This window comes from Cyprinus carpio, chromosome A25, assembly GCF_018340385.1.
Source record: "Cyprinus carpio isolate SPL01 chromosome A25, ASM1834038v1, whole genome shotgun sequence".
NCBI classification, from domain to species: Eukaryota; Metazoa; Chordata; class Actinopteri; order Cypriniformes; family Cyprinidae; genus Cyprinus; species Cyprinus carpio.
The window spans coordinates 11,323,276-11,350,296 of record NC_056596.1 but is presented as its reverse complement, the minus strand read 5'-3'; the positions used below and the strand labels follow the sequence as shown (position 1 = coordinate 11,350,296).

The following is a 27,021-nucleotide window of genomic DNA, read 5'->3' as shown; positions in this document are numbered from 1 at the left end:
CATGTTACATATTGTTACCATAACTATTATAATTATAATCATGATACACTGAAACACTGACCAAATATGGTCTGGTAATCTTTCAAAATAAAAAATAATAAAAAATATATTAATAAATAATAACTGATGGCAGTTGTTCATATTCCATGTGAAAATATTGCACTAATATGCCTATGAGTTCTGAAGGGGACATATTCCAGGAGGAAGCTTTTTAGGACCGAAGAACAATTTTTTCATTTCTTTTTTTTTTTGGATGAACTGATGCACTGATGGTTATGGTGCACTGTAGACTGATGCATAATGACACAACTTGTCCATTTCAGATATGCCATATGGCTTAACCATTTTGCCACACAGTGACCATAAATTCTGTTTTGGATTATTACCTAATAAATGCACAGAATATATAATAAAAATAAATGCCACAATATTTATCTAAATGCTACAAACATAAATGCAACGTGCACAGAAAACACATAATGTGCTCTGTAATACTAACAAAAAGCTCTTGGATGCTTTGATATTTAACACATTAAAATTCAACATCACATACACCACTCTCATTTGGATTTTGCCTTGCAATTTAATGTGTGTGGGGGGAGTCGTGGGGGAGTCGTGGCCTAATGGTTAGAGAGTCGGACTCCCAACGAAGGGTTGTGAGTTCGAGTCCCGGGCCGGCAGGAATTGTGGGTGGGGGGGAGTGCATGGACAGTTCTCTCTCCACCTTCAATACCACGACTTAGGTGCCCTTGAGCAAGGCATCGAACCCCCAACTGCTCCCCGGGCGCCGCAGCATAAAATGGCTGCCCACTGCTCCCAGGTGTGTGTTCACAGTGTGTGTGTGTGTTCACTGCTCTGTGTGTGTGCACTTCGGATGGGTTAAATGCAGAGCACTAATTCTGAGTATGGGTCACCATACCCAGACATTACACATGGCTCCTTTAATTAAACCAAATTCAATGCAATCACATACACCACTCTCATTTGGATTTTGCCTTGCAATTTAATCCAACTTCAGTGCAGGGAATGATGTTAAAAAATCAGGGTCTGAAAATTAAATTAATGATATGATAATCAAATGCATATTGCAAGAATGGAAGAAAATTGAAAGCGGAAGGACCGAGTGATGTATAATGACAGTATCTGCAGACTGATGATGACAGTATATATATTAAATTATGAATATATAGATTAACAAAACAAACACATACACAATAGATATATACATAGACGTATTATAAAATCATATAAATTATACAATATATAATAACCTGGGCTAAAGCAGGGATTTTTCATGATCCACCTGTGTAAGCGTTGCTCAAAAGGAAGGACACTTAGAAAAATACTATTCCTCCTTTTACCACCAACCACATATGGCATATCATAGCAGGTGCTAGGCTAACTAATGTGTTATCAGAGTTGGTTTTGTTATTTTAGTCTGCTGTACCTCTGCTGAAATACATTTTAAATGGTTAAAAATGTTTAATTTCACAAATATGAAATATAATACATACTAACCAAAACATGTATTGCACAACCAGAAAGCATATATAACCATGCAAATTGTGGCGTATTGGCTTACTGCAATTATACAAAATGTGCATTTAAACGGATGCAAAAAAGAAATTAAACATACAAATTCAAATTCAGACATGACATTGTAATTACAGGTCTTAACTCATAAGCTTTGGTAACTGCAGTGGGCATTTTTTTTAACTGCGTCATAGTAGTGTCATTGCCATTGTCACAATCATCCAATATCTTTTGTTTGACAAGAAGAAAGCTGCAATTTACAGTTCAACCTCTGTGCATGTACAAAAACCAAGCATACAGTTTTATTGCTTAAGTACTGCACAAGTTCACATACAAAGCACATACAAAATGATTGCAAAACATTCTTAATATTCTTGGTTCTGTTGTGGAAGTGAGGGTGTCGTTCCCTGGTGTCCAGACACTAAGGCAGTATTGTTACAAAAAGGAAAGGCCATAGATACTGAGCAGTACCTCTTTATCAGCAAGGAGGTACTGCATGTATGGGGTCAAGGTCTAGTGGAAAGATCATACTAGGTCTAGATAATTGGGATGTTGAGGGCTAGGTTTGTTTGTGCATGTGTGAATGTATCTGTGCACCTTTGTGTTTGTGTGTGTATATATCTGTGCCACCTGCCCGGAGAGACCTGTACGGCGTGTTCTTTCACAATGACAGATGATGCCCGACTGATGAAGTGCGACGAATGTAGCTTTGCTTCCCTGATCCAGCATAATTCCCTCCTTTAAACAGAGCACACTATTATAACATGACTATAGCAATCGCTCACACACACACAATCACAAACATACATACATCCTTTAGAATTATTACTTTGAAGTAACTTTTTTTTTCTTTTTCTTTTTCTTTTTTTTTTTGGAAGTCATAATTTGCATATCCCTACACAGTCTTATCATCAGACAATAATATTGCAAAAATTACTGACAGAACTTGGAAGACAAATTTAAGTCACACCTTCATTCTTCGGTCAGTTTTGTTAGTCCATTCCTTCTTTTGGCATAACAAATAGGGAAGTCAATGGACCAATAGAAATCCAAGTAGATGAACATACACCCTCCTTCTCTGGTGAGAAATGTCAGTGTCTTTGACGTATTAAAAAATGTTGCTCACTCATCGTAGGAGGGTGCAATCCATTCTCACAAGTTCGATGGGAGTTTGGGGTGCAAGCTTGGAGTCCCAGGGGTGGACCTGTCACTAGATCCATGGGCTGGTGACCCACCTGAGGACCCAGTCTGAGTTATGGACAACTTGGAAGTTTGTCTTGATAGGACAACATGACCAGGTTTTGAGCTAAATGGTTTTATAAGGGGAGGGGGCGACGGGAGCGGCGAGTAACCTGAAGCAGATCCTCTGTGATGGGATAAGTCCAGTGGTTGTGGTCCTCTTCCAACTAGCTTGGACTTTTCAGCTTGTCCTGGGGTAGGGAGAGACATGGAAATGGTGCTTAAGTGTTGGGAAGGTAAGTCAACTAGAGATCCGCCCCTTTCTCTTAGTTGAGGTGGTGGTGGGAAAAGTGTCTGAGGGTTTAGGAGTGAGCTTTGGGATCCAGAGATGCTAGCAGGGTGGCTGTGCACTGAAATTCTCATCTTCTCCACTGTAGGACTCTGGCATGTTGGGCTCCAGGCTGAAGGTGTGCTACATGGGGACGCATTTCTGGACCCATATTGTGCAAGGGAAGCAAGAGCAGATGGTTCTTGTGAAAGCTGGGAAAGAACATCTGGCTGAAGACCAGTCTGAGTATGTTGGGACGGGACACTTGTTGGACTTGGGACTTGTTCAATAATGCACCTGGGGTGGACAGGGGACTCTGTTACAGAAGACTGGGAGGCTGTCCTTGCAACTTTATTCAAATCTTGAATTGATTTTGTTTGTTGGGGATTTGGCTGAGCTGAATGCAGTTGGGTAAGGATGGGACTTACTGAGTGCGCTATCAAAGGAGTAAGGGTGGACGCAGGGGGAACTGCAAGCTGGACAGCCTCTCTTCCAAGTGCTCCTTGTTGGAAGAAACCAGGAAGTGATGCAGCAATGCCAGGGAAAGAGGCCTGAGGAAATTGTGGTTGAGGATGAAGCTGGGAAATACTGAAGTCTTTGGACCCATGGGAGGCAAGGGGTCTATGGGGGTAGAAGGAAGACTCTGTGATGTTGGAGGTGGTGGTGGTGACTGTTGTTGTGATGGCGGATGGCAGAGAGCTGGAGGATGGTGGCGGAGGTGTGGAGGTAGATGATCTCTCAGTCCTGAGTGTGTCCAGGATTGGGGTCTCAATACAAGAGCTGAACTGCGAGCTGGTTGAGGAGGAGCCACCAAATGCAGCAGTACTCGAAAGTGCAGTTGGGAACCTTTTTACATACCCTGGCTGGTCTTTCAGTGAGCCAAGCAGTGGGACAGGGGGTCGGAAGAGAGTATGGGGCAAATGAGGGTGGCGAGTTAGGGCAATGGCGACTGAAGTGGTGGCTGCAGCAGCTTGTAGAGGAGCCTGAATAAGAGGTGCCCAGATGACGGGGGTGTGAGAAGATGGAGTTGGTGCTGGGTGAGGAGCTGGAGGAGGTGTCTGCATGAGGTGGGCACAATGGGCCATATCCCTGTCATGCTGTACAATCTGCTGTATGATCTCATTTTCTTGGTAGTTCAGAACTCCGGAATTGAGATCCCGTTGGACCTTGTGCTGGAGTACAGAGTTCCGCTTTCCTGTGAGAAAATAAAGGAAGACAGAAATGCATGGATAACAAACTCAAGAAGGTATTTTGATTATTTTTAGTTTAATTAGATTAATATGGAATGGTTCCTTGCTCCAACTGGCAATTCCAGAGCTAATACGTGCAAATGAGTGCAGACATCTCCATTTATCAAAGTTAACTGTAAATCCTAAGTTCAGGGCATGCTATTAAACAAATACTGTTTCAGTTATTAAAATGATAACCTTATATGCCTCATCAACATGAAATAAAAACTGACCAAAATTTACTGGTGTTACTGCTTCGTCTTTCATTTTCCACCGACATCACTTAAGTTAGGGGTATCCAATCCTGCTCCAGGAGAGCCACCTTCAAGCAGAGTGTAACTCCAACCTCAGTTGAACACACCTGAATGAGCTAATCAACACATTTAGGATCGCTAGATACTTCCAGGTGGGTGTGCTGGAGCTGAACTCTGCAGGAAATTGGTGCTCAAGGAGCAGGTATGGACACCCCTGGCTTAAGCAATGGGGTTCTTGGATAAATGTTAACCAATAGCCAATTTTTCTAATTGAATATCCTGTTTCAATTGTAATACATCACATTATGTAAGTAAAAATGTATTTCAAACTGAATATTTTGAATGAAAGCAAGGGACAAGATGTGACCGCTTATTAAACTCTCCACTCTTCAAGGGCATCTCAGAGCAGCTGTGAAAAACGTAGGCCTATTGAACTGACAGCTCTCACCTATGCGGTCAAGCCGATCGAGGGCTACGGTCTCAAAGGCGCGCCGCATCATGGGGTACTCCTCCAACACCTCATTGAAATGGTCCACAGAGAGTGAGTACAGACGACAGTACGTGTCAGCTCTTACGCTGGCTGTTCTTCTGCCTCGAGTCAGCAAACAGATCTCTGTGGACATTTTGCAACATGAGCAAATTTAAAGCCACACAGGAAGAACATGTATCCTACTCTTTTTGTAAGAGCAACCATGCAGAAAGTACATGTACAATTTTAAGTATATATGTGCGTTTATGTGTATAAATAATAGAATGAAGAGTATGTAAATGTATGTTTGAATGGGTATACCCTAGTATCCAGCCCGTAACTGAGCATTAAACATAAATGTTTCTTCAGCCTAAGTTTAGAGCACTCCAGCACTATTAATATGTGCATAAATTCACAATAGTGGGCACCATGAATTAAATATACTTGCTGTTAATGCAGTGACAGACTTTATATACTTTGTGGTTGCTTTTTTGAATAGTCTTTTTAAATCGGAAGCCAGAGCATTAAGATACCATTTTGACAGCTTAAAGTTGTACTCAGCCATCATCTGTCCAGTCAGATCATAGAGTAAAAGCTCTATCTCAAATACAGAGGAAGTTTCTAAGCTATAGACAAGCAGGAGGTTTGAGGAGAGGACACAGGGGACTGTCAACACTAATGTGGTAATTGGATGTTCTCAGGCAGTATCTCGCCTTTGCACCGTATTACTGTATTTCTAAAACTTCACAGACTACTTCATACCATTTTAAAAGCTAAAGAAGTGAATTTGTGTGATTCTCTGTATACTTATATGTTAACTGTACAGTTAAAGCTGCTAAGGACTTTTGGGCATTTTGCTAACTCCCACAAAGCTTCACCACTGAATTGCACAAATTAGATCAGTTTATATGAATTTTGACTGGATACCATGTGCTCAGGTTCATTTTGGCTGTCAGATTGTCACAAAGTTTTACTGTTCAAGACAGCCATTTCACTGATCTGTTAGGTAGTAAGAACATTGTATGTGTTGTATTCCAATTATAGTAGCTTATAGCACTTTCAAGATTATTAAACGAGGAGCTATTGGTCCTTCAAGAACTTGAAGGATGAAGAGGAAGTGGTGTTGTTTGGTAAGGCAGGGAGGTAGAGGAGGCTGTAGAGATTATTCTTATTCTCTTTTTCACTCTTTTTCTCTCTGTCTAGTCATCATGGCCAGAGTCATAAAGAACATGCTGCCAAGAGCCACTCCATCAAAGCACACACACTCACTAACACATCCTGAGGTGGAAAGGGGGGAGAAGGGTGGTGTGAGGGTCAGGGAACATGGAGAAACAGAAATAAAAAATCAACATGAGATGATGCATAAAAATACAAAGACAACCCTGTTGAAAAAAACAGCATCTGCTGGTTAGGTATGTTTTGAAGCATGGCAGCTGGTTTGAGCTGGTCATTAACTGGTCATGTGCTGGTCCTAAGCAACTAGCTCCTGGTCAGAACCAGTTCAGGACCATCTTAAAGCAGCTTCCATGCTTCAAAACACACCTAACCAGCATATGCTGTTTTTTCAACAGGGGACATGGTTTTGAACATATTACCACAGTAATACAAATGTTTTTTGACTCTATTATGAGGCATTGCTATTCTTTCATATACCGTTAAATACAGTATCTCATATTTATATTTTATGGTGTATAAAAGTATAGCGATCATATACAGTAGTACCATGAGATATCTGCTGTGATTTCCTACTCAAGAAACATTATTTTATTATTATTATCAATGTTGAAAACAGTTTTGCTGCTTAATAGTTTTGTGGAAACTGAAAATTGTTTCAAGGTTCTCTGATGAATAGAAAGTTCCGAAGAACATCTTTGTCTGTCTTTACTGTTACTTTTGATCAATTTAATGCATCTTGATTCTTTAAAAATAAATACCGACCTCAAATTTTGAATGGTATTGTATGTATATATAATTTTGTATGCTGTTTCACATTCTATCTTTCCTAAATAGTAAAATAGTAGGCAGTATACAGCGTATACTTTGCAGTGTGTAGTACTAGTATTGCATTCTCAACTTAACCAGAAAGATGACATATGGAGACTGGGTGAGTGCAGTACTAGGCCAGAATCCAGCCTGCTCCTCCTTTTTGAACTTTCACACAGGGCTTATGGCAAAAGAGATTATGAGTGGCTTGTTGAACATGTAATGACCTCAAACGAGCCCAGGCAGAAGGAAAGTGTATTTTATTTTTATTTTATAAATATGACATTTTTTTTTTCTCTTGACTAAATCTGCAACTCACTGATAGCACAAACTACTTAGTTGTGATCCCAGAACCACACAGGAGACAGTAATAGAGTTTATAATGGCATAGAATGCCAGGAAAGAGGCTAGCTTGCACTTGGAGACCAGGTGGTGTATAATTTATGACAAAATATTTGCATCACCCTCATTTTCTTCAGAAAATTGAGCATGTTGATTTGTTAAGTAGACTCACTATTTATATACAAGGTAAACAATAGTGTGAATATTTTTTTTTTTTCTTTTATTTCAATTTAAAAGGCATTTAATAATGCCAACATGATGTCTTCATAAATGGCAAAATTAAAAACAGGAAGTGTACAGAAAAAAAGTAAATCTATTTGGATATGTACAATAAAAACTGTAATGAGAAAAACTGCAGTGTACAGCCTCTGATGACAAAGCTCAACTCAAACTGTTATCTTCCCCTCCTTCCTCAATCTTGTGAGTGAAATTAATTTCATGAATGGTTAACTTATGCTGGGTGAGGAATTCCCCCAGGCTCCTAAAGCGTGGCCATTCACTGATTTGGTTCCCTGGGACAACCAGCCGATAACACTGAAGAACACGGTGGTACCAGCCTGAACATTAAGCACATAAAACCTCTCTAATAAAAACACAAACTTATTTGCTGCAACTTAAATGCCAATTCATTCACATTAGATTCTATAAGAAAGTGCTTTATGCTAAGCAACATTTAAAACTATCATCATACAAATATCAAGAATCAAATGAAAGTTGCATCAAACCATCCAAGCCAATGCTAACTGCTTTCTTACCTCCAAAGTAAGACCCGTCCGAGATCTTTGTCTCTTTGCTGCCCTTCGTCAGAACAGTTAGTACACCGTGTTGGATGAAATACATCTTCTTACCAACGGTCCCCTCTCTGATAATGTAATCTCTTGGCTGGAACACCTCGAAACGTAACTTGGTGAGCATGGAGGTCACAAAGTTGGGATCTGCGTTGGCGAACAACGGCATGGTGGCCACAAGCTTTCGACAGTTAAAACTAATGATTTCCTGTAATTGAAAAACGAAGAATATCAAAATAAGTGGATAGAACTGTTTAATACTATAATACAAGCTATGCAATGAAAGTACACACTAACTAGCTTATATGTCACTACTAACCTCTCTAAGTGGCTCGTTCAGTTCTCCCAGAATGCTCTCCTCGTCAAACATCTTTCCCTGATAGCGATGCTCATAGTAATCATGAATCCTCTGCCGCATGTCTGCAGGAAGTTTGTGGAAGGACATGTACTGCTCCACCTGCTTGTACTGTACAAATGACAAATACACAATATTATCAACCTGAACATTACATATATATCTACATGCTTAGCAACAATAGCCAAAAAAATAAATAAATAAATACATTTGTACAGATAGATTCCAGTTTATCCCATAGGTTCTTAGTTTAGAGTCTTGGATTATTGTCAAAACAAAGATCCAAATCCGAATCTAATTGACATGTGACCCTTGTTTGGTATCCAAAATGAAACAAAAAACAAAACAAAACGAAACAGAACAACAAAACAAAACAAAAAAGTAAAACAAAACAAAACAAAACAAAACAAAACAAAACAAAAGCAAAACAAAAAGAAAAAAGAAACCAAACAAAAGAAAGAAAACAAAAAGCAAAATAAAACATAAAAAATCTAACAAAAAAATTAAACAAAACACACACACATACAACCATGAAATAAAGCAAAGCAAAAATTAAAAATGACCTAGTTTTCAAAACAACAAAAAAAAAGTTTAACACAAAAAAATAATATTTAATGGCACCTTTCTAACATCATAATCATTTGCATATGCATAATGGTATAAATATGGTAATAATTCAGTACCATAGTATATATCAAAGTACTGTGATCCTACCATCTGATTCCATCAATTTACAATAGTACTGTGATTTCTTTTTTAACGGATCACAGTCCAATATTTTTGTACTTGGAACAAAGGAGCTCTTCGTAATCTATTGTCTTTTTTAAAGTCTTGTCATGTATGATTTTATGATTAGGTGTAAATAGTCTTTAAACCGTCAGTAGACCCTGAGGTGTTGTCTCTAACTACACAGCTACCGATAAATAAATATTGACTAAATGTCTTACAAAACAATAAGACATTTATTCCCAAGCTCCATTTGCAAAGCTCGGCAGTATTTTCACATCTCCACATTTATCATTGTCTTTCTCTTTGTCCCTCTCTCCAAGCCTGTCTCTTTCACTTCAAGGAAGGACGTACAGTATTGATAGGGTTTATTTTACCCACGATCCCCTTGTACTGTCTCTTTGTTATTTCATTTGTGTCTCTGAAACTGGCAGAGAGTGTCTGCAGCACTGCGGCTCGGCGATGTTACGCCGCACGGCTCTCTGCCTCTGCTGTCCTTTCTAATAAACTTTGTTCTGTCACCAGCCATTTTGCTTTCTCTCTCCTGCTTCCATGAACTCCTGTCTCGGCTGTCGATGGTAGCCGGTTCCAATGTGCCCTTCACCACATGCTAATATTCCTGCCATGTCAGCTGTGAACATCTCACCGGCTCAGACTTGTCTCCGAGTGGCTCTTCTATTATCATATTCAAGGGCAGTGGACAAAGCCAGCAGGATGAGTTCAAACAACAGGAAATAATGTCACGCTATACAGTTAGGTTTCAACTGCGGAGCCCAGCGAGGGTGTGAAGTCGCTCGCTGAAATGCCAGAGTAAGGCGAGCATGACTCATGGTGTCAGGAAAAAAAGTGTGTCATTGGAATTCGTCCTTTTTCTGGAAATGGATGCTGGTAATCGCATTGACACTGAGGAGAGTGGTGTGGAAGCCCAAATGCAGCAGGTAATGAAAGTTAACAGGACAAATTGACAACTTCAGACATTTTCATCCCTGTTGAACTCTCCCTAACCGAATCTTCCTCTCTCTCCTGGTGTGTTTGTATCTTCAAAACCCTTTCGAACAGATGTGGAGAGGGACTGTAAATTATGTACTGTGAATCCATAATCAAAACCATTGGCCTTCATGCATTCAGCTTTTGAGAAATTAAAACATTCGCTGCAGACAAGAAACGGCCTCATCCTTTTTAGAAGGATCACATCAATATGCACTCCTCTATCAACAATGCAAGTTGCCTTGACAACCGCAGTTGGGTTGAATTGACTTGAATCTTTTAACACAGCAGAGGTCAAAGAACTTGTATTTTCTTCTCATAAAAAATGACAACAGTTTAATTACCGCTCCTGCACACTTACAGACACGATAAAATTGTAGATGAGTATTGATCAGAAACCTCCCCGACTTGCGAAACGCATTTCGAGCGCCGCTCAAAACTCACAAACCGTCATTTTCCATTTTTCTCTCCACTCGTCTGCTTGCGACCCTGATTTTTCTATTTTTAAACATGACTTCAAAGGCGTTCTCGGTTCTCGGAGTGAGGAAATTTTGTCTGCTGGGAAATCTTTACAATGCTCAACAAAGTGGGAAACGGCAGCTGCCCACCCTCATTAATATGATCTTTGCCTTATTTGCTGGCTTACCAATGAAGATTGTATTTTTGAGGGTTTTTCATTATAGTATATATTTTCTACAATTATAAAAGGAATATAGAAGACAGGTGTAACATTTAAGCTACTTCTAACCTACCTGCCAACAGTTATATGTGTTAATATCATCAATTTAATATAACAAACTACCATTCAAAAGTTTGTGGTTAATACAATATTTTTTTGAATAAATTAATACTTTTTTTAAGCAAGGTTCAATAAACTGATCAAAAGTGACAGTACATTTACAATTTTACAATATATTTCTGTTTCAAATAAATGCGGTTATTTTGACATTTCTATTCATCAAAATATCCTAGAAAAATGATAATGTTTCCCACAAAAATATTAAGCACACAAATGTTAATAATAAGAAGAAAGGTTTCAAATTATAATGACTTCTGAAGGATCATTTGACACTGAAGACTGGAGTAATGGGTGCCATAAATTTAGCTTTTCAAAGATAAATGACATTTTAAAACATTAAAATAGATATTGGTTATTTTAAATATTCATAGTATTTCACAATATTACTATTTTTACTGTATTTTTGATCAGAAACTAAAATTTTGCAAACATTAAACTTTATATATTACATTATACTACTTTTATGTGTAAATATGTGAACATAAGTAAATTCTATAAATAATATTAATATATTATCATTTATACAGTTGGATATTATTTAGCAATATATTATTTAACAATATATAATATAATTAAATATTCTATTTTAAGATAATATTTATAATACATTTTTTTTACTTTATCATTTTTAGACTTATATTTTTATTTCAAAACTATCAATCTAGCATTAACAGCATTAGTAACTTTTAACCAACAAATAAAATAAATATGAACTGGGTTCCAAGGGCATTACAAATTCAGACATCCAAAATGGATATCCCAAAATAATTCCTCAAATAATATTCCTTATTTTTTGATGAAAAAAGCACAAATTTAACAGAGCAGAGTAGGTATCATCATTAGCTTATTTATGAGTGAATAAATTTAGTTTTGCCCCAAGCTCCCCTACATTCTGTAATAAAACAGAAAACAATTCATTTTACATCGCAATGTGTGCAAATATCCACACTTTAGTGACTTCATCACCTCCTCTTTTTTACTAACCTTCTCCTGGTACTGCCTGCGTGAGGAGTCCAGTGATTGAATGAGGGCGGTGGCGTGGCCCACAAACATGGCATAGCAGGTTGCACCCACGATCATGCTGAGTATGGTCAGCCACACATCCGTCATGCCCACAGGAGGGTACATGCCATACCCGATACACAGCATGTGGCTCATGGCCTTAAACAGGGCGTAAGAGTACTGCTGACCCCATGTGTCATTCTGTGAGGAAAGAGAGAAAGGGAGGGATGCAAAGGAAAAGAGAGGGCGGGGGAGAGATAAAGAGAAAAAAGAACCCAAATTAAAGCATGAATATAATTATGAGCATGAAAGACGGCAATTGTGATAGACAGCAAAGGAAATAGGAGAGATGGTGAAGTGTTGTGAAGGGACAAAGGTACAGACCAATGAGAGGTAAAGAAGAGAAAATAGCATCGTGAATGACAGAATATGAGAGAAAGAGTGTGAGAGAGTGTTAGACTGGAAAAAAAGTGACAGCGTTTCTATATATTTCTGACAGGATTTAGAAGGAGCCGGAGTAAAGGCCAGAGAGAGAGAGAGGGAGAGAGACAGAGAGAAAGGGAAATATCACATTCTTTAGCAGAAGGGTCATTATGAACGCTGCATGTGTTTTCTTGATATCAGAAGATGGAGGAAAGCAGAAGGTACTGTTTTTAAATGCTAATGAAGCATAGTCACGGACAGTGTTCTTCTTTAGCAAAATGAGTCACTCAGTCTGGCACATTTGGGCCAAATACTTATCATGCAGGTCCAGGATATGATGCACCTGTGACTTTATTTTTTGTTATTGTTACCTTGTCTTTCATAATTCTGACTTTATATCTTACAGTGTGGCTTTCTCCTTCGCACTTTGACTATTTTTGTAATTGTCTCTTTATATCTCATACTTGTAACTATTTTTCGTAATTGCGACCTAATTTCTTGTATTTACTAATTTCTCATAATTCCCTTTATATCTCAGAATTGCTTTTCTTTTAATTTATTAATTTATATTGCCCAATTGTGACTTTATATTTCATAATATGACTTTATCCATCAATCGTGACTCGTGTTTTTCCATAAATGCAGCTTTGTTTCTCGTAACTGTGACTTTATATTTTGCATGTGACTTTATTTAGCAAAATCTGACTTTTTATCTCATAATTATCTTTTTTTCCTTAAATTCTGACTTTATGTGTCACAATATGACTTTATACGTCACAATATGACTTTATGCCTTGCAATTTTACCTTAAGGGCCCTATTTTAACGATCTAAGCGCATGGTTTAAAGCGCACGGTGCAGGTGCACTCAGGGTGTGTCCGAATCCACTTTTGCTAGTTTAACAAAGGGAAAATGGTCCGTGTGCCCAGGTGCATGGTCTTAATGGTTTGTACCTATTCTCTTAGTAAGTAATGGGTGTTTTTTTGGGCGTAACGTGCAATAAACCAATCAGAGTCTCATCTCCCATCCCCCTTTCAGTTCCTCAAAATAGCAATGTGCCAACAATGCGCCTGAAGACACCTCTTTTTTAGACCAGCACGCCCATGGGCGCACAAATGGGCGCAAATGCATTTGCTATTTAAACAACGTGGAAAATGACGCAGAAACGAGCGATCTCATAAGTAAGCAGATGCATATGAAATCTTTAATGCGATCTTTAACAATAAACAGCATATAAATGAAAACGGCGTAATGTTACGGAGTGAAATGTCGATCCAGGAAGTGGTAAAAGACTGTGCAAGCTTTGGGGGTGTTAATGCAAGTGATCTACTGCATCTATGCTTTGATCATCATACCAATTATGATTCAGATGTAATCTTTGATTTAAAAAAACATGATTTTTTCAGCTTTTTGCTCAAAATGTTGCTTTTTTAATTAAACTTATACCTACATTCAAGTGTCGATAAAAAAAATGCTTGAAGATAGAATAAAACAGATGTTCTTTATTTTCATGTTTTGCATGTTAAGATATTCATACAACAAAATATTTTGGGGGACATGAAAATTCTGTGAAAATAAATAAAAATGTTGGTGGTGGCTGGCAATGTGACTTTATTTCTCAGTGTAAAATTGATCTCACAACTGGTGAAAACAGCTTTCTATAATTCAAAATGCTTCATCCAGGCCATTTATTCTGCAGCAGTATCAACACCTGTTCTATTCTGCTGCATTTATATCTTCAGTTTCATTTATTTATTTCATTTCAGAATAACCTGAAAATGTGGATGTTGGGATTAATAAACCATGGCCAGCTCTGCCGATGAAAGATAAAGAGAAAACAGACACAGAGCGGCCCTTCACACTTACCACCATTTTGTTTTTGGCCACCCAGCAGTCTGAAGGGAAATCCTGCAGCATGGGCACAAGGAACTGCAAGCATCCGTCCCAGTGGCACAGCAACAACATCATTCCAATGAGATTCACAATGCGCACCATGGCACTAGCCAGGTCATAGGTCATGTGAAAAATCTAAAAGGAAAAGAGGTCAGAGATGTGCGACTGTGATGGCAGAACTAGAATATGCCACACTGGGTCACAATTAAGATTTAATCCTGACTCAATTCTAGGCCACATTGTCCTTAAGCTGGTTTGTAGTAGCAAAACACTTGGCTTGAGGAGTATTACATAAGGTACTGTATCTCTTCTGCTAATGTCACTAATAGTTCCTAGGAGATCAGTGGGAGGCCAGACTAGAGGCTGATGTTACCCACAATCTATAACAGCACCGATGCACCACCACCCCTCAGTGGACAAAAAGGTGGCGTTCCCAAATAGCAGTAATGAAAGTGCGGAATCCAATAGATTTCCGTTAACTCGCAAGGTTGAGGGCCGATAGGGTTGAGCGATCGAAGCAATTAAAGGGTCATGGTGGACGCTTTTAACTTTGCCATGGACAAACAATGGTTAGGTTGAGTAACACTGCTGCCTGTAATCGTGGCTAATTACAGCCATTCTTTGACAGAGCTCAAATTAAATGGCAAAGCAAGCAGTCTCTGAATTTCAGATACGACTGTGAAGTTTATGTGACTTTCTGTCTGGGATTTTAACAAGTAGGATGTGTTCTTGGATCAACTCCATTGTTGGTCCTAGAACAACCTCACTGTTAATTCTCACTGTAATTAAAAGAACACTCCATTCAAAATGAAATTTTAGCCAACATTTGCATTTATTTTAGGTTGTTTCAAACCTAAAGGCGCCACATTGTCTTTTATGTTCACCAAGACTGCATTTGTTTGATCGCAAACACTGTAAAAACTGCAATATTGGGAAATATTATTCAAATTTAAAATAACCATTTCTATTTTACTACATTTTAAAATGTAACTTGTTCCTGGGATTTTCAGCATCATTACTCCAGTCTTTAGAAATCATTCTAATATGCTGATTTTCTGCCCAAGAAACATTTTTATTATTATCAATATTGAAAATGTTTTTTTTGCTGTCAAACTGTGATACATTTTTTCAGGACACTTTGATTAATAGAAAGTTCAAAAGAACAATATTTATTTGAATAAGACATGTTTTATAACAGTATAAATGTATTTAATGTCACTTTTGATTAATTTAATGCATCCCTGCTAAAGAAAAAATAAATAAATTTTCTTACTTCTATGGTACTTTTATATATATTTTTTTTGTCATTTTAGACCACAACAGCCCATATCCCATTCTAAAACAGCACGAGGGTGTGTAAAGGCAGAATTTTCATTTTAAGTCCGAAATATTCATTGAAGGGACTATATTACTGTTAGAGTTGTGGTTATGAGGAATGAGCATATTTGTTTGACAGAAATATTGCTTCAGCACCACCAAAAGAAACCATTGCCAGCTCCATTATTGGTACGGGAATATCAAACGAGGTTCATGTCACAGTTAATTTTCACAAGCAAACAAATATGTGTTATTTGTGACAGATACAGTATGTTATAATCTAAGAGTCTGTAAAGGTGCATCTTACCTCCTCCCATTGGTGGATGTATCTAATGAGTCTGGACAATCTCAATAGTCGAAGCAGACTGAGTATTTTAGTGAAACGCACAATCCTCAACGCTCGTGCCGTCTTGTAGAAGTCCGAGTCGATGCGGGTCTCCACAATGAGGAAGATGTAATCCACAGGGATGGAGGAGATGAAATCCACAGCGAACCAGCTCCGAAGGTACCTCACCTTGATCTCCTGAGGGTCCAGGATGATTTCTGTGCTGTCTTCTTTGACGATCCCCGTGCGGAAGTTCAGCACCAGGTCGACCAGGAAGAATGTGTCAGAGACCACGTTGAAGACTATCCAGGCGGGGGTGTGTTCATCTTTAAAGAAGGTGATGCCTACGGGGATGATGATCAGGTTGCCCACCATTAACAGAAGCATGATCAGGTCCCAGTAGAACCTGGAGGATATAAAATGGACAAAGTGTTTATTTAATGCCTTAGGAGCAGAAAAGTCTACATGACCTTTGGAACCATTAACGATTAAATATTATAAATTACAATTAAGAGCTTCTTCTTAATAGTACTTAAATTCTGTTATACAGAGACACAAGCCCAGAATATTGTTTCATAATAGATAATTCATTTATTTATAGAAATAATAGTTACAAATAATGAATATCAATAATAATTATTAATGGCTAACTAATAATAGTAATAAATACTAGATATTTATACAAAAAATATTATCTATTTAACATTGCATATTTTTATTTAATGAAAACAATAGTAAATAATTAAAATGATCACTAATATATTTTTACTGTTAAAATTAATTATTTTCTATTATGTACTGCTGTTTTTATCTAAAACGAAAACTATTAAAAATAATTTTCAGTAATTGAGATAAAGCTGAGATACAATGAAATATTAATATTAAATTCAGAACTTAAAAACCTTAATGAAATGTTGCTTTGTCAACTAACAAATATAAATATAAGTAGTAAAATTACTGAAACTTAAACTGGAAAAGATAAAAAAAATATATATAATATTAAATTTTTTTTCAGTTTTCACTTCATAAATACCTATATATATATATTTATATTATATATATATATAATAATATAAACATATATAAATATAAGTATATAAATATATATGAAACTGAAAACTGAATTATTCCTGAATTTCGGAAAAATAAATTAAAATTCACATTATTATTATTCCTGAAACACCTTTTACATCTATAGCTTGTTTAAGGGTTCAAAAAGAAACAATGGCATATGTAAGACCAAGCAGTTCTGCAGATAAACTGATGCACTAGCAAGGTCATGGGTTTAGTTCTCAGGAAATATAACTGATAAGATGCATGCCTTGCAAGCAGCTAGTACCTTTGGATAAATGCATGAATGTAATCATCTGCCTTCGTTTCCTCAAAATAAGCATTATGATGTCAGTAATCAGAAACACTAATCTAAAAATCGCACTCAGGATTCCTTGAGAACGCTGCATGAGCTCAGCCCCTGACTGACGCTGGAAATGCCTGGCTGTCTGGTTGGGCTATTACTTCTCGTTTATGGATGAGTTCCCTGTTTGGTAATTGGATGTGTAGTACGTATGTAAATGAAAGGGGCTGGAAGACATCCAGGAGACCTTTGGCAAGACCGCCATTTCATCAATAAAAGATCTGCTGGGTGAAACGTTTACACAAAAACAAGCCGCCATAATTGCTGAACACAGCATTAATTACCCCATTGGCCCTGATATGCCAAAATTAGCCTTTTCTGGTTGCATGAAACATTCAATAATTCTACTAATATTTCATGCTGCTTAACAAGTATTTGCCTTGCTCTTTTCCCCACGTGCTAATATTATTTCGCCTCATTTAATTTACACTACAAACTGAAATTGTGGATTAGCCTTCTTCATTTATACCCTGGTAGAGAGCTGATTGGTTACTAAATTCCAGTCCTTTGCTGCAGAGTTGTAATTAAGCAGAAATCGATCACACAGAGGGCTGATAAACCATCCAGCTCAATATGGATTGCAAAAAGAGAACGAGGCTCTCAGCATTTCATAGTTGTCGAGAGGGGTTTTGTGTTGTTTGACACCATGGACAAAAAACAAAAAAAAAAAAAAAAAAAAAACAACTCTGTTCGATTTTAGGCCCTTATACTTGTGTATAAATAGGACACAGTGTTTTCTTCAGTAACAAATTGTTGGTGAAAAGAAATGATCAAAAGCAGATTAACCAAAGTATTGGATCATGACTGAAGGTTACTTTTATCAGCAGTCATATTAGCATAAACATCCATAAACATATAAAAAGAACTGTCCTCAGAGGCTTACATTCTTTTTTACATTTAGATTTTTTTTTTTCTGGTCAAAGAAATATATAAATGAAGAATAAAGCCAAATATTAAATAGCTTGGAACCAGAATCTAAGAATCTATCTGTAAAATCCAGAATCTCAAAGGATATGGAGATACAGTAACTTTTATACTTCTAGAGGAACAAGCATGAAAACTTTGGGAAAATAAGAGTTTCTATGCAATTGTTTAGATAGAGGGAAACAAGATACATTTCTAGTTTTAACATTGTTTGTCTTTCAGACATACCTCTTTATAAAAAAGTATAAAAGGTATAAAAAAGCTATGGGTTGTAAGCAATGTGACCCACATTTGGTTTTTGATCACTGAAACTCAATTAATGTATTCATGCCAGGTTGAAATCCCCATATCTCTGGAAATGAACCATATAGGGACCTAAAAATGAAGAGACCAAACAATAAATTTGTTAAGAACCAGTATCTAAAAAAATATTGACATATAGGGGTGGGGGATATGACCAAAATATTATATCACAATATGAGTGATTTTATTTCACAGTAACAATATATATCACTATAACTTTAAATAAGATATATATAAAATCAAAATTATAAACAATATATATACCATAAATATTTCAACAATCTTCAAACCAACAAAAAACTAACAAAAAACCTAAAAACAAAAAAAAAAACTAAAAAAAAAATATAATCAAGCTCACTGAAGAGACAAGTAAACAGTCAGCAATTAAAAAGGGCAAAGGACAAAAAAACTACACTAGAACAAAGAAATAAGAAATGCATTTTTACCAAGCGGCAACCTCCCGCTCTCTCTCGTTAAACCAACACAGAAGTGACTTAAACTGTAATTCGTCAACTGGCCGCTTGAGGCTGGCTGCAAAAGTAAGTCAATCCCATAGACTCCCCATGTTAAAATGCCCAACTTTACAGTAGGAAAAAAACATGTTTAAAGCCTGGTTCAAAAAAATGCTTTTGGTCTATATAGCTAATTTTGCCCCTCATGACAACTGTGAGGGGGGCGCATTTTTTTTATAACTCATCCGTTTAAATTATATTAAGCCTTAAAGTTCTGCATAATTAAGGGCATGGCCACTTAAGTGACAGGTGGATTGCCGCTGCTGACAATGGAGTCGGAGAAGTTTCTGAAATTTGACAGAATGACCCAGCTATTTTGTTTCAGTCAGCTGTGTCTGTTAAAACCAAAAATTGGGCAAAATAATAATGACTGATTATTAATTTTGTCTTATTTAATTCTCACAATGATAACGACCCTTGCCCTAAAACCACTTAAACTGACCCGAAACTAGCATCTTATTAGTGATATGATATATCCCACACAAACTTACTGCTTTAATAAGAAATACATCAGATAACACTTATAATAGAGCAAATGATATATCAGATGCTTTTCTGGCAAGATAATACCGTAATCACAAATATGTTAAATACCTAATTTTAAATGTAATAAAAAAATCTAGGTTTAACCAAATGGAAAAATACCACTTCCACATCTCCGCCTTGCAGGGCTCTATTTTATACACTGCATGAAATGAGCTTTGGAAGAGATTAAACAAGAACAAACCATCTATAGGAATCGTCACTAAATCTGACAGATTATTTCCAGACAGTTTTCAGATTATAAAGGATTTGCCATTGACATTTACCCTTGGACAGCTGCTCCAGTGGTCAAAGCAGGCAAAAGAATAAGTTTTACAGCAACATGTGCTGAACTGTTTGTACCGTACACTTATGCAAGAACTAAAGGCAACATTCTGATACCGAGAGAAGTTCAACAACTAAAAAAATTTAGTGATCTATATAATAAAATAATTTTTAATGTTTGTAAAAAATATTAAAACAAAACTGAAATAATTCCTATAAAATGTTAAATTAAAATAGTTTTTGTATAGAATCAGGAAGCTGAATTTATAGCCATGAACCATATAACACAAATTTGGGGCAGCTGTCATTCACAAAATTCACTGTCCCCAGACCTTTCCCTTGAAATCAGCACAAACAAAACAGATTCTGTCTGGGCCTACCAGTTAACTGCTATTCAAATCATATCACATCACAGTATTTTCTTTGTCCACTTAATCTCCGGATTATATTATAGCCTGTAAGCTTCCATAATGTCTATATTACTGCATATAAATGTAATATGTAGCCTATATGCCACTGTCAACCCACGCTGTTAATAGAGCACTAATTGTATTAGGAAAATCCAATATCTATCCTATCAACCATAGTATCACTGTAACCACATTATAGACATTATTCTCTTCTCAATTCACACGTGTAAACAAATGATATATCACGAGAAACCACAAGTGGTAATGAATTTGAGAAAGCTTGGAAAAGTGGAGATATAGTTCTGCATAAAGGTATTTGGTTGCTGTGTACGTTTTGTTTTCCTTTCATTTTGAAGATGTGTGGATCTTTAAGGACCCTATTTAGGCTAAAAATCAACTGACAGACGAGCGCCACTGTTAAATGACAGCAGAGGGAACACATTTCATTCAAACAAAAGGCTTTGCAATAATCAGCTTTCTGTTACAATCTGCCAAAAATACACTCACTATTCTCCTTCTCTGTCTGTTGCTGCTTAGCATACTATGAGTCCTAATTGTCTTTCCCAATCCCCATCCCTCCAATTGTGATGATCTCTCTGTGGAATCTGTGTCAACTCTACTCACCAGATCTAGCCATCATCTGAACGCTCTGCACCACAGCTCAACCAGTCGCTCTGTCCGCTGGAGTTCCCTGCAGAAAGCTAATGTGTTGGGTACATAATAATAGGTTTATGCAAGACTATTGCTATGATTCACTTGGGTGGCTGTCATGCTGCCGTCATGCAAAGAATCACATGAATTCAACCCAGATCAAGATGAATGAAACAGGGCCCTCTGCTGCATTTGAAAAATATCACCCTATGACCACAAACGTCCAAACGTCTGCTTTATCATGAGACACAACACGATCACGAACAAATCAAACAAGTTTTCATTAAAAAAAAAAAAATAGAAACATTATAGCCTATGGCTATTTATAAAACTGAGGAAGAACATTTATAACATCTTCATCACTTTTACAAGCACTACTCAGAACAAAGACTAACACATCAGTTGGTAAATAAAAGCATGTAGTTACTTTACAGTCCATTCTTCTTAAATTTTTGGGGTTCATCACTGTTTATAATACATTGTGTCATCGCGTTCATTATCAGACGTTCCGCTGCAGCAGTATAGTTATTTACATAAATGTGCACCCAAATGCTGTTGGTTTTATGTTTTAGCATTAGAGTAGATGAAATATGTTCAGAAAAAACAAACAATGTGAAATGTACCACGATGTTGCACTATCCTGAACACTGTATGTTTTTGTATTTTTTGCACTCTCGCGTATCAGCTTACACAGCTACTGGTTGGAAATCAATCAGATGATGTTCCTAGCGTGGAGAATCTAATGATGTAATACGTTTCTCTGCGACACGACCAGTTAATTCTGATTTTTATAAAGGACAAAAACAATTTATTTAACAACGTGAAGAAGCATTTATGAATACATATTTGCATGTTGGCTGATGTTATCTAAGTAGTTTGTTAAAGTTATGTCCATCAAATTTTGTTGTTTTTTCTCTCTTCTAAATGACAGTTTCAGATATCTTTTATGTAACTGTTATGAAATAGTTATAAGATCTACTGTTTTTTATTAATAAAAGTAATTTTTTACACTGATACACTTTTAAACTGGAACAACAAAATGACTCAAAATATTTAACCATAAAAACTTTTCTCCAAATATACATAATAATATGTGACATCATTATTTTCAATAATTTACAACTTATATCTTTAAACATCTGTTAACTTCTCAAGAGTTTCATGAGCCTTCAAAAGTCATTATAAAATGGCTATAAAAATCCTTAAAATATATATTAAACAAAATATGTTAGTTTTAATAAAATATAACCTCTGAGACATAAAAGTGCATAACACTGGAGAAAACACTTGAATTGTTTGAGCATATCACAGAAATTCACATCCACTATATGTTTAGACCATAATTTAATAAAAACAGCTATAATGTTTGCTTACACGAGTCCACTGCTTTAAATTTTAAGCTCTGTGAGAGAGCACTGCTTTCATTTTCAGCTGAAGCTAATGGAGAAATGATGTGATGCACGATATTGTTTAGCGGAAAATTATATTTCCTACTCTTTCTAAATGCACTGCAGAACAGAGCTGCTCTGTGGTGATTCATTAAAAAGCATGTCTCTTTGCTTCCCTTATTCCAGAACCCCTTGAACACTGATGCTAACCTTCCACCCCCTCTCAACAGCCTCCCCCCACATTCTGACACTCTCTTCTCGATTTCTTCATCAACCAGGTGATTAATCAGCAAATGGAAGTCCCTGCATCGCCCATCACCTTCCTTAACAGTGTTGAGCGGAGGAAGGTCAGAGAGCACGGGGAGAGAGGGATGAAGCAAGTGCAAGAGGCAGGAAGACAAGAGCAAATGTGAAAATGACACCTGAAAATGCCATACGACTAAGGACTGTACCTCTTGTGACAGATGAAACTTTACAAATCACCTGCTGCTGTGGTCATTTGGTACTCAACAGGTCTAGATGCTTCCTGAAATAACATTCATCTTATATAGTCACAAAACTGAAGTTTAACACTGTGTTTTGACACTGTAGATCCTTCTCTTTTAATTACTCGTCTAGAAACGTCTAGTTTTTGAGGTCTCTGGTCCTGCGCTTAATTGGTTTAAGCCCTACCTTACAGACCGTAAGCAATTTGTTACCATGGGTGGATTTAGGTCTGAGGTTGGTGTCGTGTAATCTGGAGTCCCTCAGGGATCAATTTTGGGCCCCTTGCTTTTTAAAATTTACATATTTCCACTTGGTCAGCTTTTGAGATCTCTTGGTCTAAAATTTCATTTTTATGCAGATATCACTCAAATTTACATATATTCAAAACCTGGTGATACTGTGAAAGATTTTCTCTCTCAGAGTATTTCTAAGATAAAAGAATGGATCTCACAAAATTTTCTTTGTCTTAACATTAAAAAGACTGAGATTATGCTCATTGGTTCACCCCACCAATTACTGTCCGTAAGGCTGGGTCGGTTTACTTTATCGCCAAATCACATCCAATATTGTCCTTCCCTGTTGCTGAGAAGTTGATTAACACTTTTGGATTTTTTCCTGTATTGACTATTGCAATGGTTTTTTGGCTGGGGTTTCAAAAGCTAATCCTAACTCGAACTGGGCTAAGAGATCATCTAACAAAAAAAATTCTGACGCTTTCTTAAATGGCTTTGCATGGTCTGGCACCTCAATATTAGTCTGAGCTTTTATCTCCATATACCTCAATGTGTGACCTTCGTCCATCTGAAACTTGTCTGTTTAACCTGTTTAAGATTGATGGGAGACAGGGCTTTTCTTTATTAGCTCCAAAACTATGGAACTCTTCACCTATTGCGATAAGGCAAGTGAAATCTCTTAGCATTTTTAAATCTTGCATTAAAACTAATTTCTTTAGGGTAGCTTTTACTTGAATTTTTGGTATTTATTCTATATTATTTTATCTTTAAATGTTTTGAATGCATCTCTTCTTTTCTTGCTTATTTTATAATCTTCATACAGTGTATTTTGTTGTTTTACTTGTGTATGTAAAGCACTTTGAGATGTAACATTTAAAAGCGCCATAGAAAATAAAGATTATTATTATTATTATTATTAGGTTGACATAAGCATTTTGGATGGTTTGCCAGTATAAGTTAAAGGAATACATTCTAAGAACATCTGTAAAAAATAGGGTCCAGTGTATTGCATTAGTTTGAATATGATTTTCCATATTGATATTTTTCCATAGGTGTTTTACTCATATTTTGAATTACAAATTGCATTGTCTTGTATTTTAGGGGTACATGAAATGTAACAGATAATGTCTTGGCTTAATTACCAGTAGCTTTTCCATTTTTCTACACTGTAAAAATTATTTTTCACAACAAATATTATTGGAGTACAAGAAAATACTATTTTACTCTTTCTACTTCAAAATGTGGATGCTTAATTCAATGTTATTTTCCTTTTCTTTGTAATTAATTGCGATTTACTAGCAATTTCTGAGTGAAAATTGTCTCTACACCACTAAAATATTTTTTGAAGAAACAATTTTCGCTCATAAATTGTAAGTAAATTTGACAAATAATACACAATTGGCAGGTGACACTAAATTAAATGTTAACATTTGAAGTAGAAAGACTGAAATAGTATTTTTTGTGTAAAAAAATACTCCAATAATCTTGTGTAGGGAAAAAATCTGTGTAGTTCAAACAACTACAACAGTGTAGTTAAAAAAAGTACATTCTGTCATACTTTTCTCACCCTTATTTCATTTCAAACCTGTATGAGTTTAATTTATATGTGGAACAGAAAAGAGGATATTTAGAAAATTGGTTTTGTTGTTTTTTGTTAATTACGTTTGGATCCCATTGACTTACACTGTATGGACAAAAATGGTTTTGTTTGGATCCCATTGACTTACACTGTATGGACTGTATCTTCTGCGAAGAAAGAAAGTCATACAGGTGACCTGAGGGTGAGTAATTGATGACAGACTTTTTATTTATGGTGTTGATTCAACGTTGTCCTCCTTTGCACTGTATGACCCTGATCTCACATCATTTATTAAAACTGATATCAAAACAATGTGGAAATCGCTGATTAGAAGCACATAACTGCTCGGCTTACATGCTGTCCTGACTGTGCGAAGGCCATGCGGTCCATTTCAGATACTGCCCCCTCCAACTTGGGCCATTCAGCCACACTGACCAGAGTGCCATTAAATAAATTGTGTTGTCATAATCCTCTCTGATTTTTGCTCCCAATAATGCCCGTTTGTCCTTTTAACCTATTTTGATCACCCTGTTTCCCAGCATGTGCAGAAATGGACAGATCTGTTTGAGTGAAAACAGCAGCTTTGGCTGAGAATAACGTCTAAATATGATTTTGTGACTTATTTCTATGCAGTAAAGATAGAGATTACAGTGGACTTCCCTTACTGGTGCAGTGAAAGTTTCACGCAATGAATGCAAAACAATCACAGAAGCTCCTAGACAGCTGGCGTTGGTGACACTGTTTGCCCTTGCAATATGTGGGTGGCATCAATGTCATTCGAACAGGAAAAAGGTGAATATGACCGGGTGAGGTTAGTGAATGCAACAGAATGGGCCTGATTTTAATATCCCCAGCAAGCTCAAGGACACAGAAAGACGTTTTTAAAAACAAAACTATGAAAAGACAAATGGGTGGTATTTAATCTGCTCAGACATGTGAGCAAAGCACAGAATTATTTAATTTTGGAGAGCTCCTTGCTGGAGGCCTGGTGGGAGTGGAAACATTTGCACAGCGGATAATTAGGCATGGGATTACCTGAAGTCGCTGTATGGGTGAATGATCCAAAAGCCTGCAGATTTGACCCGTTCCTGCTCGCGCTCCACCGCCTTCTCGCTCCCGAACATTCGAAGCGAGAACTTGTTGACCCCTGGTTGAAGCATCGCGCCAAACTGCCTGTGCATAAAGCCCGCTTGGTACAGCCGCTCATCGTCCGGCATGATTTGATCGATACCTTCCAACTTTACGAAAGTCGACTGTTCTTCAGAGGGCGCCTGTTGTGCCCCGTCGCCGCGACCGCCCTGCGCGCCCTGGCTGTCTCCAGGTCCGGGTTGCTCCAAGGGACCGTCGTCCTCGGGGCTCGCATCCCCGATGAGGCACCTCTGCTCCGCCAGATCCGCGTCTGGAGCGTGCCTACTGGTGATGGACGAGAGGCTGCCTCTGAACCTCCGGCAGTCTCCGTTCACGTTGGTTCTGAAGGGTTTCCCCACATCGGTCTCCGCGTCTCCGCTCTTGGCCTCGCTGACACCTTTAGAGCTCCCCGTGGAGGAGGGTGAGGGAAGATGCTTCATCTTGACACTTTTCCTCCGAGTGTCCTTGTCACTGTCTTCGCCGTCTCGAGTCAAAGCACCCTTGTGTCCAAACTGATGTGGCAAGCTATAGAGCCGTTTGCGCATGGAAGAATGCACCTTATCCATTGTGATCGACCACCTTAACGGAACAAATGACAGACGGTATCATCTGAGAGGAGACGCAGGCTGGAAAACAGGTCGTCAAAAATATGAATGCACAAATATGCATCCCGCTGCATCTGTAATATTAGACACCGGAATCAGAGCGCGCACACTGGATGCGAGAAGACAGAGGGACGTGTCTGAATGAGAAACAATTTGACGCTCGTCTCAATGACAAATCATTGCACCCTCCTTTTCAAACTACTCTTTAAACAGCACTTGCGAAGCCCCCGGCCATTGACACATCAGTAATCCAATGTGCAAAAGATGTCCAGTTCAGTTGTGGTAACATGCGTGCGGATGGATAATCTATTACGTTGCCATAGAAGCGCAGACAGCAAATAAGCACACACCACCTAAACCGGCTGTTAGGGGTGTAGCAAACAAATAAATACACCTTACATGACATGACTGTCTTCACCAAATGATTTGCTGATGTGTATTTTCGCATTATTTTAATAATAACATAAACATTCCCGAATGGCATTTTTACGTCACTCAGTCTATTACGTCACGATGCCTTATGGAAAAGAGTCGGTATTGTTCCATGCTAACAGCTGGGTATTGTTTATCAGTTGGCTTGACAGGATCAGAGCAGGGTGCGAGGAAGTCATGAGAAATACAAGTATGTATGCTATTCGTTGTACATAATG

General features: G+C 37.4%; 1 protein-coding gene across 1 annotated transcript; it reads right to left on the bottom strand.

Moving 5' to 3' along the window:
- Positions 1 to 970: 970 nt before the first annotated feature.
- Positions 971 to 27,021, bottom strand: LOC109051074 (potassium/sodium hyperpolarization-activated cyclic nucleotide-gated channel 3-like). The gene is made up of 8 exons (XM_042715493.1): positions 25,674 to 27,021; positions 15,914 to 16,337; positions 14,263 to 14,424; positions 11,957 to 12,175; positions 8,425 to 8,571; positions 8,073 to 8,313; positions 4,972 to 5,136; positions 971 to 4,235 (listed from the first exon to the last, which is right to left on the bottom strand). Exons 1-8 carry the CDS (start codon positions 26,330 to 26,332, stop codon positions 2,686 to 2,688), a joined length of 3,567 nt encoding a protein of 1,188 aa, XP_042571427.1. The 5' UTR covers positions 26,333 to 27,021; the 3' UTR covers positions 971 to 2,685.

What these genes read in the sequence shown, in the direction of transcription:
- LOC109051074 (XM_042715493.1), bottom strand. Translation starts at nt 26,332, where the DNA reads ATGGATAAGGTGCATTCTTCCATGCGCAAACGGCTCTATAGCTTGCCA. An exon ending in GGACGGGTCTTACTTTGGAG is followed by an intron (nt 5,137 to 8,072) that starts GTAAGAAAGCAG and finishes AAATGTCCACAG; the next exon opens with AGATCTGTTTGCTGACTCGA. An exon ending in CGATCGGCTTGACCGCATAG is followed by an intron (nt 4,236 to 4,971) that starts GTGAGAGCTGTC and finishes ATTTTCTCACAG; the next exon opens with GAAAGCGGAACTCTGTACTC.